Source organism: Chelonia mydas, chromosome 18 (assembly GCF_015237465.2).
Source record: "Chelonia mydas isolate rCheMyd1 chromosome 18, rCheMyd1.pri.v2, whole genome shotgun sequence".
Classification (NCBI taxonomy): Eukaryota; Metazoa; Chordata; order Testudines; family Cheloniidae; genus Chelonia; species Chelonia mydas.
This window is the reverse complement of record NC_051258.2, coordinates 16,807,722-16,819,965: the sequence shown is the minus strand read 5'-3', so window position 1 is coordinate 16,819,965 and position 12,244 is coordinate 16,807,722. Positions and strand designations below refer to the sequence as shown.

At 49.2% G+C, this 12,244-nt stretch overlaps 1 protein-coding gene across 14 annotated transcripts in view; it reads right to left on the bottom strand.

The window, feature by feature from the left end:
• MIB2 (MIB E3 ubiquitin protein ligase 2) overlaps window positions 1-12,244 on the bottom strand; it is a 111,673-nt gene that overhangs the window by 3,864 nt on the left and 95,565 nt on the right. For 9 of the 14 annotated variants that reach the window (XM_043531499.1, XM_043531500.1, XM_037881018.2 and 6 more), the window contains 5 exons: window positions 10,656-10,782; window positions 9,266-9,496; window positions 4,962-5,140; window positions 1,992-2,176; window positions 1,156-1,221 (listed from right to left, as the gene is read on the bottom strand). In XM_043531499.1, coding sequence (XP_043387434.1) covers window positions 1,156-1,221; window positions 1,992-2,176; window positions 4,962-5,140; window positions 9,266-9,496; window positions 10,656-10,782 — 788 coding nt within the window. Of the gene's footprint in view, window positions 1-1,155; window positions 1,270-1,991; window positions 2,177-4,961; window positions 5,141-9,265; window positions 9,497-10,655; window positions 10,783-12,244 lie in introns of all 14 variants that reach the window. The other 5 variants (XM_037881016.2, XM_037881019.2, XM_037881017.2 and 2 more) reach the window with 1 other exon arrangement.

Sequence of the window (12,244 nt, the reverse complement as noted above, 5' to 3'; positions counted from 1 at the left end):
TGAAGTGACCACATCAGTTAAGTTTGTAAGGAATTTTTAGGATGAAGTTAGGGATAAATGGTGACGATGGTGTGGCCCAAGCCGGCTGACATCCTGCTGATATGCTCAAAAGCCTGACTGCTTCCATAAATCTCTTTGCTGCAATGGACTGGAATCTTCGCAGAGATTCCAACTCGGGAGGGCGGAGCCATTATATTTTCCTGTATTCTATATGGCTGAAGAATGCAGCAACAACAGGGCACTCCTGCCTATGGATGCTAGGGAGGATTTCTGCCCTGGCCAGCTCTGTACATCTATATCATGTGACAGATTCTTGGCTCCTCTATACTTCTGTCAAGGCAGCCAGCTGGCATCAGGCCCATTTGCAAGATCACAGCCTGGTGCCACCCAAGTGAGCAGCAGCATGTTTGTCTTCAGTGACCTCTGCCAGAGGGGTGCAGAAACATCCACTCCCACATGTCCTGTTTGCCAGTGCTGCAGCAGGCAACATGGGTGAACACCATGACTAGCAGGAGTCTGCTGCCCCATGGCATGGAACCAGCATGCAGCCTTCATTACAGTATTATTCCCTGTGCAGGAGATTGAATTCTGGGAATGAAAGGCACTCCCTGTATAAAACTGCGGAGATCCAGGCTAAGGTAGGAGAGGAATTCCATCAAAGCAGTCAAACCTAACTGCCCTGGGACTAACCCCAACCCCGCTTACTTGACTCCCATAGGTGGACTTAGGTTAAAATGCCTTTAAAGCACAAGGGCAAAGCTAGGCTCTTGCATGTTACAAGCTTTCCTGGATCACAAATTTCCACCGTGAAGTCACTGCTGGTGCAAGGAGCTGGACGGACGGACTTGGAGACAGATGTCTGCTATCGATTCACAGCACAGGCTGTGGCAAGGCAAACACACACTGCCCTGCCAACGGGGCCCCTGTGCTGGCCTGTAACAACTGCCTCTAAAGAGGAAAGACAATTCACCCATGGCTTCTCTGCTGAGACTAGCTGTGGGGTGATCGCTGTGAGAGCGCTGCAAGACAGACTGAGAATGTCCTCCTCAAGCTAATTTCACCGAGATCAAGCAGTCATCTGTCGGGCTGTAGCCTAAACAAACATTCAGCGGGGCCTTTTCTATTCAAAGCCGTGGACAACAAGAGCAAACCTACCTTGCTTGAGTTTTTTGGTTATTGTCACTTGACATTTGATGCACTTCTTCATCCTCCTGGAGCATTCTACCGGGAGCGGGAGAAGAAGAGAGATTTCAGCTAACCTCAGTGGTGCTTGAATGAGCCCAAAAGCAAAGAGGACACACAAGGACATCACATTTTTAAACCATCCAAGAATCACCTGGACTGTAAGAGATGGTCTTTGCCTGCATGGAGCTGAGAACGCTGACTTCTCCCTGAGTTACATGCTGGTCCTGTCGCTTCAGCTGCCCCTTCCCTAGAGTTTCACATGCAACAGCCCAACTCTTGAGCAGCTGCGTTACCACAATGGCCATTATAAACCCTGCCCCACCCCCAGACTCAAATCCCTGCAGAGCAGCTGCAAAATGGTCCCGTATTCTGACAAGAACAGATGGGGCTCTCTCACTTGTTCCTAACTAAAGTCTGCGGCCAGACGGAGGGACCCGGCTGAGATAACGGACTTGCTGATCTGTTAATATAATTCAAAGGGAAACAGAAGACGACAGCCAGAGGGGGTGGGGGTGGGGGAATCCCTTGGAAGTGGTTTTGTTGGAGAAAACATTGCTGGCTGGAACTGGACCGTCCGCCACTTCCTTCTAAACCATCCAGGGCAGCTGCAATGGGTCCCAATCCAGCAGCACAGTGGGAGCTTCCATGACCAGGCCCTAGGGTGTCACATCTAAAAGGCCATTGCAGGAATTGCCCTGGGGTTGCTCTGGTGAGCACCCAACAGTCCCATCCCAAGATGCTCCCCAGACAAGCAGAATGGGGAGGTGGAGTGAGCACCGGCAAAGGAACCAACGGGAGCGACCTACCTTCACACACGATGCTGTGCTGACATGGGATGAAGTGAATGAGCAAAGCCAGCTCAGAACAAACCAGGCATTCGGAAGGGGCCATCATGCTGGCCACGCTGAGGTTGGTCATTGTGTTGGGGGTGGTGTGCACTCTGCGCAGGCTGTAGGTCACCACAGAGCCTTCTGAAGAAATCTGCTCATCCCTGCAACCACCACATAGAATTAGCGTCCTCGCTGGCTGGAGCAACACCCCGCACGCAGAAGGCAGCTCAGCAGCTCTCCCCAGTGGCCTTATCACGGCAGGGACGGGTATGGGGAAATGCTTCAGAGCCAGACAACGGGCCAGATCCACAGCCGGTGCAAGTCTATGAAGCTCCATTGACTTTGACAGAGCTCCCTTTGTTTACGTCAGCGGAGGATCGAGCCCAAATGCATGAGGGGGAGGAGAGAGAGGGAGTGGAAGATATTTGTGCAGGATGTAAAACTTCTTATGGATGAGGACACCGGGCCCCTGCCAGTACAGCCATCAGCAGTGCAAAGTCAGCGAGCTGGGATATTTAGAAAAGGCCTTTGATTACACTGCTCTCGTAAGCACATGGGACAGGCCTGACCTCAGTGCCTACATCTGAACCCCAGAGAGTCTGGATTCTGAGCCGGACCCTGACCTCAATGGTGTGACTCCTGAATCCACAACATTCCCCGTAACTTTGGGGAAGTTTGGATTCAACTCCACAGTCAAACTGCCTAGACCCCCTATAGATTTGGATTCTTGTCTGGAATCTCAGTGCAACTTTGTGGAGCCTAGATCATGACACCCTTGAGCTTTGGGGAAGATCCTGAGGCAAGTACCACCAATACCGCCCACCTCAGCTCTGTGTTGGCACAGAAAACAAAGACAGGCTGGTTTTGGTATAGATGAAGCCTGCCCTTAATTAAATCTGCCTCTCCATCATTCTGGAGCAGTTGCCGAGTACAAAGGACGTAACGTAAATCAGAGGAGTTACTGAACTGGTAAACACCATCTATCTTTTTCACACAGCATTATTTAAACTTGACAGGTCTAAGATGGCATCTGTCACATGATGAGCCACTAAATCGTATTCAAGTTCCCATGCAGAAGATGCAGAATTGTTCGGTTAACCCCCTGGCATCTGATTCTTTCTGTGCTTTTCCAATAGCCAGCTACCATTCTAGCAGACACTAACGGCATGGATGCTCTTTCCTAGTTATCCTGTATATATCAGCAGTGTGCGAATGGAAGGGGCCAGGGAAGGAACAATCACGTTGCTGATGGAGTCTACCCATCTTGGGATACTGCTAAGTCATCCCCTCTGAAGAGGATTCCCCTCTCCCCCTTTTTGAATGCACCAAATTCAAAGCATTTTCATGGGGTGAAACGTTCCCTAACCGCTTATTTTATTACACACAAACATGCTTCCCCTGTTCTCCATTGAGCCAAGCTAATCGAGCAGAGGGAAGAAAGTGGATAACATGCTAAATCACAAAACCAAGGAACTTCACAGATTATACTAAAATGATCCCAAACCCCAAACATTTACCGAACCCTTGCTCCTCTCCAGAGGTTGGGGATGCAAATAAGTAGGACCCTACTAAATTCACGGCCACAAAAAATGTGTGTCAGACACTGAAATCTGGTCTCCTGCCATGAAATCTGGTCTCCTGCCATGAAATCTGGTCTTTTGTGTGCTTTTACCCTGTACTATATGGATTTCATGGGGGAGACCAGCTTTTCTCAAACTGGGGGTCCTGACCCAAAAGGGAGTTGCAGGAGAGTCACAAGGATATTTTAGGGGGGTTGCAATATTGCAGTATTGCCCAGCATCCCACCAGCAGCGGTGCAGAAGTAAGGGTGGCAATACCAGACCATGCCATCCTTCCTTCTGTGCTGCTGCTGGGGGCGGCTCTGCCTTCAGAGCTGGGCTCCCGGCCAGCATCTGCTGCTCTTCAGCTACTCAGCTCTGAAGGCAACGCCACCACCAGCAGCCGTGGAGAAGTAAGAGTAGCAGTACCGCAGCGCCCCCCCCCCCCCACACACAAATTAACCTTGCAACCTCCCACCCTTGCCCCAAAAACTCCTTTTTGGGTCAGGACCCCTACAATTACAACACCGTGAAGTTTCAGATTTAAATAGCTGAAATCATGAAATTTAGTATTTTAAAAATCCTATGACCATGAAATTGACCAAAATAGACCGTGAATTTGGTAGGGCCCTACAAATAAGATAGAATTCTGATGACAACCACCTGTAGTTTCAGGTCTGACGTGCCAAAACCCAAACAATGAGGTTTTGAAGAACTAGAACCAAAGGCCAAGCCATTTTTGATGTTGTTCTCCCTGTGGGTGTATCAGACAGATTTGCTCATCTGTTTCACTTATCAATTTAAAGATGGACATTGTCCAGCTACAGGGGCTTCCAGAACCCACCCTTTACATGGCATTTGGGGTTCACTGCCTTCTGTACTTCGCTTGGATCCTGTAATTAGTAGATTAAGAGTGAAACAAATCCCAGAACTGCACTGCAAGATAGAGGTCAGCTCCAGTGATTCGATGTTCAGAGACCAATAGGGTGAAATTCAGACCTCGTAGAGCTGTTTTGCTGGTCTAGCTTATACCAGTTCCCCAAATGAAACAAACAAGGGCTTTTTTGCCAGCATAAATGTGTCTACACTAGGGCTTTTGGCAGCATAACTACATGGGTTAGGGAAGTGACGTAGCTATACCAGCAAAACTTTTAAGCATAGGCCAGGCCCCCAGACTGGCATCAGAGAGATGTCAAAGGCTGGGACCGACCACCAGCCAGTTCTCCTAGAAGACACCGATTCTGCAAGGCATTCACATAAGATCAGTTTCTACAGAAGTCAATAGCAGCTGAAGGTACCCCACATCCTGCAGAGCAGACTAAGAGGGTCTGGCATGGCTAGCACCTATACGTTTGGGGTTAGGGAGTGGTCACACTGTGTAGCCTACCTGAATTTCTGGGAAAAGTTCTTGATGATCTGGACTATCCTTCCATCTGCAATGAGATCCAGGGGAGACTTTCCCCTGTGGTTGGCGTAATTAATATCTGCTCCTTCCTGTGCTAGGTAACACGCAATCGCAGCACCAACATTCAGTTCTACATTTCCAAGGAAGCCGGAAGCCTGGAGCTAAGAGAGGGGGAGAAAGTCTCTGATAAGGCACTCAGAAACCTGGCTATGGGTCAGACCCTAGAAAACCAGCCTCAGTTCTCGGGCTTGCAATTTGCAGGTGCAAAGAGCTGCAGGTGTAATTTTGCACCCCTTATCTGTGAACACAATCAGATATTTGGACATCTAAGTCACATACTTATTTTTACTACAGTAGTGCCTAGAGGCATCAGCCACGACCGGGCCTCATTGTGCCAGGTGCTGTACATTCTTGTGGTAAGAGATATTCCCTGCTCCAGCGAGAGTGATCTAAACATATAAGACAGACAAAAGGTGCGAGAAAGGAAGGATTATCATCCTCACGTTAGAGGTGGGGACCTGAGGCACAGAGAGATTAAAGTGACTCAACCAAGGTCACACAAGAAGTCTGGGAATTGAACGCTGATCTCCTTAGTCCCCAGTCCAGTGTGTTAACCACAAGGCCTTCCAATCTCTCTTAGTCACCCTGCCCATAACTTACATGTACAATTTTTCAGACATAAAACTAGTGACTCAGCCAGGCTGAAGAGCAGGGTCTAACTGTTGGTATTTGCAATTTCCAACACAATAAAGGAGAAGGAGGAGGAGTGTGCGTGTTACAGGGAGAAAACCACAACAGATGGCTCATTAGTTTGGCAATAGCTTATAAAAACTGACACACAGCAAGGCACCTAAGCTCTGCACTACTCTAATGAGACAGGAGGGTAAGGGAAGGAAGCAGCCTGGTCAAATCCATCCATGTCAAGATGAGGGTAAAGTATAGGGAGGACAGTGTTGTTGTTAAGGCATGAGACTGAGACTCAGGACACCGGGGTTGTATTCCTGGCTCTGCCACCAGGTCACTTTTCATCTTGGGAAAACCGCTTCCCCCCTGCCCACTGGGCCTCAGTTTCCCCACCTGTAAAATGGGGATAATAGCTGATGCAGAGAAGGCTCCATTTGTTAGATTTGTGAAGATGCTAACTGGTTTTGTAAAAAATGAAACACGAAGTGCCAATTTCACACACCCCAACAGCCATTCTATTTTACAACTCTGCCAGCAAGACCCAACTTTGCTTTGCCTTTCTACGCTGCACGGAAGTCAGAGAGCTAAATTCAGAGCATGTCTGAGTGGCACCAGATTAGGCTGGCAGGCTATCAGTCAGTTTGTTGAGCATGAAGGTTTGCTGCAGATAAATCCAATGATACAAGTCTGATCTGCTACACCGACAAGCTTAAAATATGGAAATGTAATTCAGCTCTAGGGATTCCCCGGGGGTTTGGCCTGGAGACTTATCAGAACAGCCTGATAACAGAGGAAGTCTGTGCTGTATCCCATCCTCCACCCCAACCTCTTCCACTTGACCCTTGTTCTGCCACCAATTCCTTTTGAATTTTGAGCTTAAGGCTCTTGGCAGAGCTAGTCCCAGTGCAGGCAAGCAGGATTTCCCCCTCCCACCCGCTGCTCTGATGGCCAAGCTCTCAGCCGCAGGACTCCTGGGCCTCCTGGGAGCAGAGACAGGCGACGAAGCTGCATTGCACAGAGGCAGCACAAACACATTTCCATTACAAGGTACATTAAAGACACTACATTAAAGCTTCAGGGATGAATAGTTAGTGGATGGAGTCCCAAGTGGCGGCTATTTAGGGGGAGGGGAACAGGGAAGGTCCCTGCCTTCTTAGATTATTGAATGCACCATTGCATCCCAGGGGAATATCCACTGGTTGGCCCAGTAGGTCATGTGCATGCTGCAGAACAGAAAGGACTATCTGAATCTCAGCACACTCCAGCCTCCAGTTAGCAGCGGGTAATGCCATCTGCTGGCCCACCTGAAATGAGTGCAGGGATCTCAGCCCAGGCCCCAGCAGCAAGGCGTCCACACCACAGAAACCACCACTGCTATTTGCACCCTACTTGCCAGTCACAGCACAGAGGCCAGGACTGAATGGGTCACTGAGACTAAATTGCCCCCCATGCCTGGGCGATGGTGCCCCCTCCATGCTAGAGCTAGGCACGTTAATAGCTAGGGGGAAGTGCATATGGGAGGCTAGCCTGGGCTGCTGGGTGTGTACCTATTCTGCAAACAGAGGATGTTATTGACAAGGGCTTTACATCAAGCCCTATAAAATTAGAGTGGAAGGAGTTGTACATTTAGGCTGAGACTCTCAAAGCCCCCGGAGGACACAATCCAATTAATAGTAATGGGAACTGGGCATCCAAAACCATTAAGATACCTTTGAAAAATCTCTGCCTGCAGTATTAGCTCCTAGGGCCTGCAGCATGGCAGTCCCAAAAGCTAGTCGGCCTCTGTAAAAAGAGCTCAGCGAGTTACTAGAAACCTGCCCGTTCTGCAGCCACCTTTGCTCATGTTCCCAGACTGGTAGAATAAAGAGTGAGGAATGATTGACAGACTGCCTGCAACTAGCAAAAAGTGGGGATGCTGGGGCTGGGCTCTGATTACTGAATCAGCAATCAGCCTCTGCCCTCCTGGGGGGACCTATTTGTGCCTCCTGTACCGCCCACTGGCATCATCAGTTCTTGCAATCAAAGCTGGTGCAATGGGTTACAGCAAGCTAACGAACGGAAGAGGTGGAATTTTCAGAGCAGATATGGGTAGGATGGGGGGGAGGGGAGAAACAGGCAGTTTGGCGCACCGTGTGCAGAACTGAATTATACTGATTTGTTGGTTTTCTAATCATTGTAAATTGCATTTGAATTTGATGTCAGATTTTTAATTTGTCAAATTATCTTTGCACTGGAATAATTCTCAGCTCACCCAGATTGTGTGCACTTGGTATTTGCCCACACAGCTTCCGCTGTAAATTGGCACCCAAGTGTAGATGTACGTAAACAGGTGATGGAGTAGTTTGAAGGGCTAATTTTATGCCGAAAGCCTTTGCAGGAGGGCTAAGCTTCCAATGGCTGACATGCCCGGCTAAGCTTCCAATAGCTGACATGCCCTGGCCCCTCTATTTGAGGCCTAAGGATCGAGTTTTCCTGAGTTCAGATTGAACGTGAAATTCAGCCCTGGAGCAATTGCAACTGAAGTCAGCCATGTGACACCAGGGACAAGTTTGGCTCAGAGAGATAGCAGGCATGCTGAAAAGCAGCTTTTCCACTGCACTCGTGGCCTTGCAGGATAACAGCTCCTGAGGTCTGGTTGGGGGTGCCCCACAACGTTCCCCCCTCCTAGCGTGTGTTTGTTTTGCAAGCGAGAACTGTAAAAGGGAAGCCTCCAGGCCTTCAGAGCATGCGCCGACAAGGACTATAGCAAGAGGTGGAATGCTGGGAAGCAATTACTTCAGTCTCCAGCTCCTCCTCACAGAGGGGAAGGGGAGATGGGGGAAAGATGTGAAACAGCCACACTCCTCTGCTCAAATTCCACTGCCTCTCACACCTTTTGCCCCAAACAGAGTGAAATCAGTGATGGGGGGGGAAGGGGGAGGGGAATAGGCATGATTCTGGCACCACTGACAGTAATGAGTGTGTTGCCATTGACTTCAGTGGGGCCAGGATTTTACCCTTTATAGAGTTCAACAGGCAGTACGTGATACTCTCTCTCATGCCCCTGGGTGGAACTAAGGTGACAGATGAAAACTACCCCTTGCTTGGATACGACGTAGTCCCCCTGCCACATGCACACGGTGTCTTGTTCCCTACCCAGCTACTTTCACACCGTGCAGGTCAATTGGCCTTATGTTCTTAGTACCATCCAACAGGAAAAGTGAGTCAGTGCAGCACCGTCTATGAACTAAGGCCAGGACTCCTGGCTCTGCTACTGCGGCCCAGCCACTTCCCCTCTCTCTGCCCCATCTGTAAAATGGAGAAAGGGATACTGATGCAGCTCTTGGGGGCACGATGGGGGAGTTCACGTCCGAGAGCCAAGTATCATAGGACTCAGATGGAAAAAGGCCCCTTCGGTCACATCCAGCCCTTCTCCCCTTGATCAAGGCTGGGTCATTCCCTACAAACACATTCCCAAGTGCTTAGTACAGTCTAGTTTTAAAGGACTCCACCATTTCCCACTGGAGACTGCCGCCCACCCTAACCGACTGTCCATGGCCCTTCCAACGCCACAAGGCACTTCCCTGGAGCGGCGCTGTTTCCTCTCTCTCTCTCTCTCTCACCTTTGAAAAGAGGGACGGTCCCTCCCCACCTTCCTGTTCCTCTGCCATGATTGACATCAGTTGCTGCCGTTCTAAGACAATGTGCATGGCTGTGTCTCCGTCCTCGTCCTCGGCGTTGACATCGCTGCCTTCGCGTACCAGCAGCTGCACCAAGTCCATGTGCCCCTGGGTGACTGCCAGGTGCAGGGGAGTCTGGTTCCGGCTGTTCCTGAGGTTGACATCACAGCGACCCTTAAAGGGAGAAAAACACTAAGTGGAGAAATAGTGGCAGAGTCCCAGGAACGCCCCCGTTGAATACTAGTTGCATGGCACAGGGAGAAGACCTGGACTATCAATTCCATCCCCATGCAAGTGCAGTGTAGGGGGGACCCAAAAGGGGGCAGCAAAGGGATCCTACTTTTCATCCTTGCCCCAAGGTCCAGAAAGCCTCGACAGTCAGGTGATGCAGAGGTTATTGCAAGGGAACAAGTGCATGGGAATTTCCTCCTGGCTGGTAATGATCTGGAGGTGACAGCTAGTAAATTACTTGACACCTGCAAACTGAAGGCCTGGAACAAGTCCAGACAGTCACGGACCAGCTCCTAAACTCCACAAAGCAAGACTGATTCCTTGTTGTGTCTTTTGCTTCGGTTTCCCTCAAGGACTCAGATCGCTGAAGGAGTAATAGGAAAATCTCTCTAATGCCAGGAGACAGGATGCAGCAAACACGCAGCTAGCCTCTCCTGAAAGGATATCCTATTAGAAGGCTCAACAGTCATTTTGCCAGCACTGGGTCTGCAGAGGACAGTGCTGGCGAGGAGTCAGAATGCACTTTAAATTGAAGCTGGGTTAGCAGTGGGGACTACACCAGACATAATAAAATCACCTTAATACTTTGCATTACACAGTGCCCCCTAGGGATCTCTGTGGCAACAAATATTGATTCATAAAGCTACTGCATCCCTGTGAGGCAGAGGTACCCACCATTGCAGAGGTGGGGGAACAGAGGCCAAGCACAACAAATCAGAGTCTGAAACAAAACCCAGGAGTCCTGAACTCCAGCCACCACTTTCTCCAAAGCTGGAACTAGATCCCAGGGTTGAAACCCTGGCCCCACCAAAGTCAACGGCAAAACTCCAATTTACTTCCCGACTTCTGGTCCCCTACTTTCACCACTAGAGAATACTGTCCAGAGGGGCAGGAATAGTACCTTGAAATCAGGGCTCCTAGTCCCCTTTGATCCAAGCTATGATACTTCACTCCTAGCCAGAACCTGCAGCAGTTGCCCTAGTGATTCCTAGTCCCCCTGCTCTATGCTCTGGACACCCCCCCCCTTCCTTTCAGACTCACACCCAGAGAACTGGCGATGACCCAAAACATGAACTTGCCACTTCTCATGCAAGTTATTTACCTCTCTGATTAAAATTTCTGCTACTTCCATGTGGTTATTGAGGGCAGCAAGATGCAGGGCGGTGAAGCCATCTTCCTTTTTAGCATCAACCAACTGCCGGGCTCTTGCCAGAATCTTCTTTATGGCTCTGGGAGGTTAACGAGATTAAAGGAGAGCCCAGAGGGTTACTTGTCAACAGGAGACTGATGCACAAGAGATAGGCCTGCCTCCTCTGTTGAGCAGTGATTAATGTTCCTAATGTTATAACAGGCAGTGTCACGAGCAAGGACAGTGATCCAGAAAGCTCCATCCATCTTACAGATTGGATTAGGAAAGTCAAACAAAAGCCCTCTGTTTTCTTTTAATAAAGCGGGATAAATTCACAATGTCAACGTTAGTAATGAGCTGGATGCATCCCCAGACCAGTCTGATGGAGGACGCACCCAGGGCTGACCCAGTGTTTTCAGTCATCATCAGCAATGTCCCACCCCTAACAGCTGAATGCTCCAGGCACAGGGCTGGGGCAGGCAGTCAAAGGAGATCAGTGATTGGAAGCCATGGGAGAAGTGGGGGAGGTCTGAGACGTGGAAAGAAGGAGGCTGCTACAAGTGAAGGCACAATGAGAGGAGAGGGGCAAAGGAAGCATCAGGGGGCTGCTTGATAATTTTCCATCAAGACTCCCCCCCCACCCCAACCAACAAAAAACGGAAAACTGGTTGTGTGTTCTATATTTATTTTTGGTGTCAGCAATTGTACACATTTTCCCCTGGTTCTTTTGCCTCCTCAAAGAAATGGATATCTGGCTATCTTTGAGTGCTAGCCATTTGACTTGAGGCTTCAAAAAAAATTATTCTCCTCTTCTCTAACCAACACAGCAGGGTTCACTGGACTCTCTCAGTCTTTTGAGAAGTCAGGAAATGTGTAGCCTTGTCTCCACTAGAGAAGGTTTGCTCGGATAACTCCCCGAGTGGAGATGAGGGTTATATCAGTTCCTCCAATGAAATAAGCTACACCAGCAAAAGGACTTGTTTTTGCATCTATACCAGAGCTTTTTCCTGGTATAAAAATGTTGTAAAGAATCCCACCCCTCACACTGACACTATTACACTGGCAAAAGTTTCTAGTGTAGACATGGCCTTAGTTTTTATAAGATACACAGAACCACGATTTTTAATGGATCTACAGTGGCAGCTTTACCTAGGCAATCACAACTAGACACACAAGACTTCTCCAACTGCTTTAAAATACAGGTCTCGGACGTGTAGCCGGGAAGTTTGCGAGGGGTGCTGCCTGTCTGCAGGTATTTGTACGGAAACTGAGCTATTTGTACTTTCACAGATCTCATAATCCTTGAAAAGGCTTCAGACCTCTGCCAGAAATTGCATCTGTGTGTGGGTCGCTTTCCAGGGCTCAGAAACAGAGGCTGCTCACAAGGCAGCAGAGAAGAAATGAACAAACGAATGAAGCATTTTGCTGCCATTTCTCCTGAAAGGAGATGAGATTTTAGGAATGTTCATTGCTCTCTGGGAGCAGAGGGACGGGACTCTTTTCAGCTAAGGCTTAGGAAATCGCCTTTTGGAATATTAAGCACCTATTTCTGGTTCCATCTC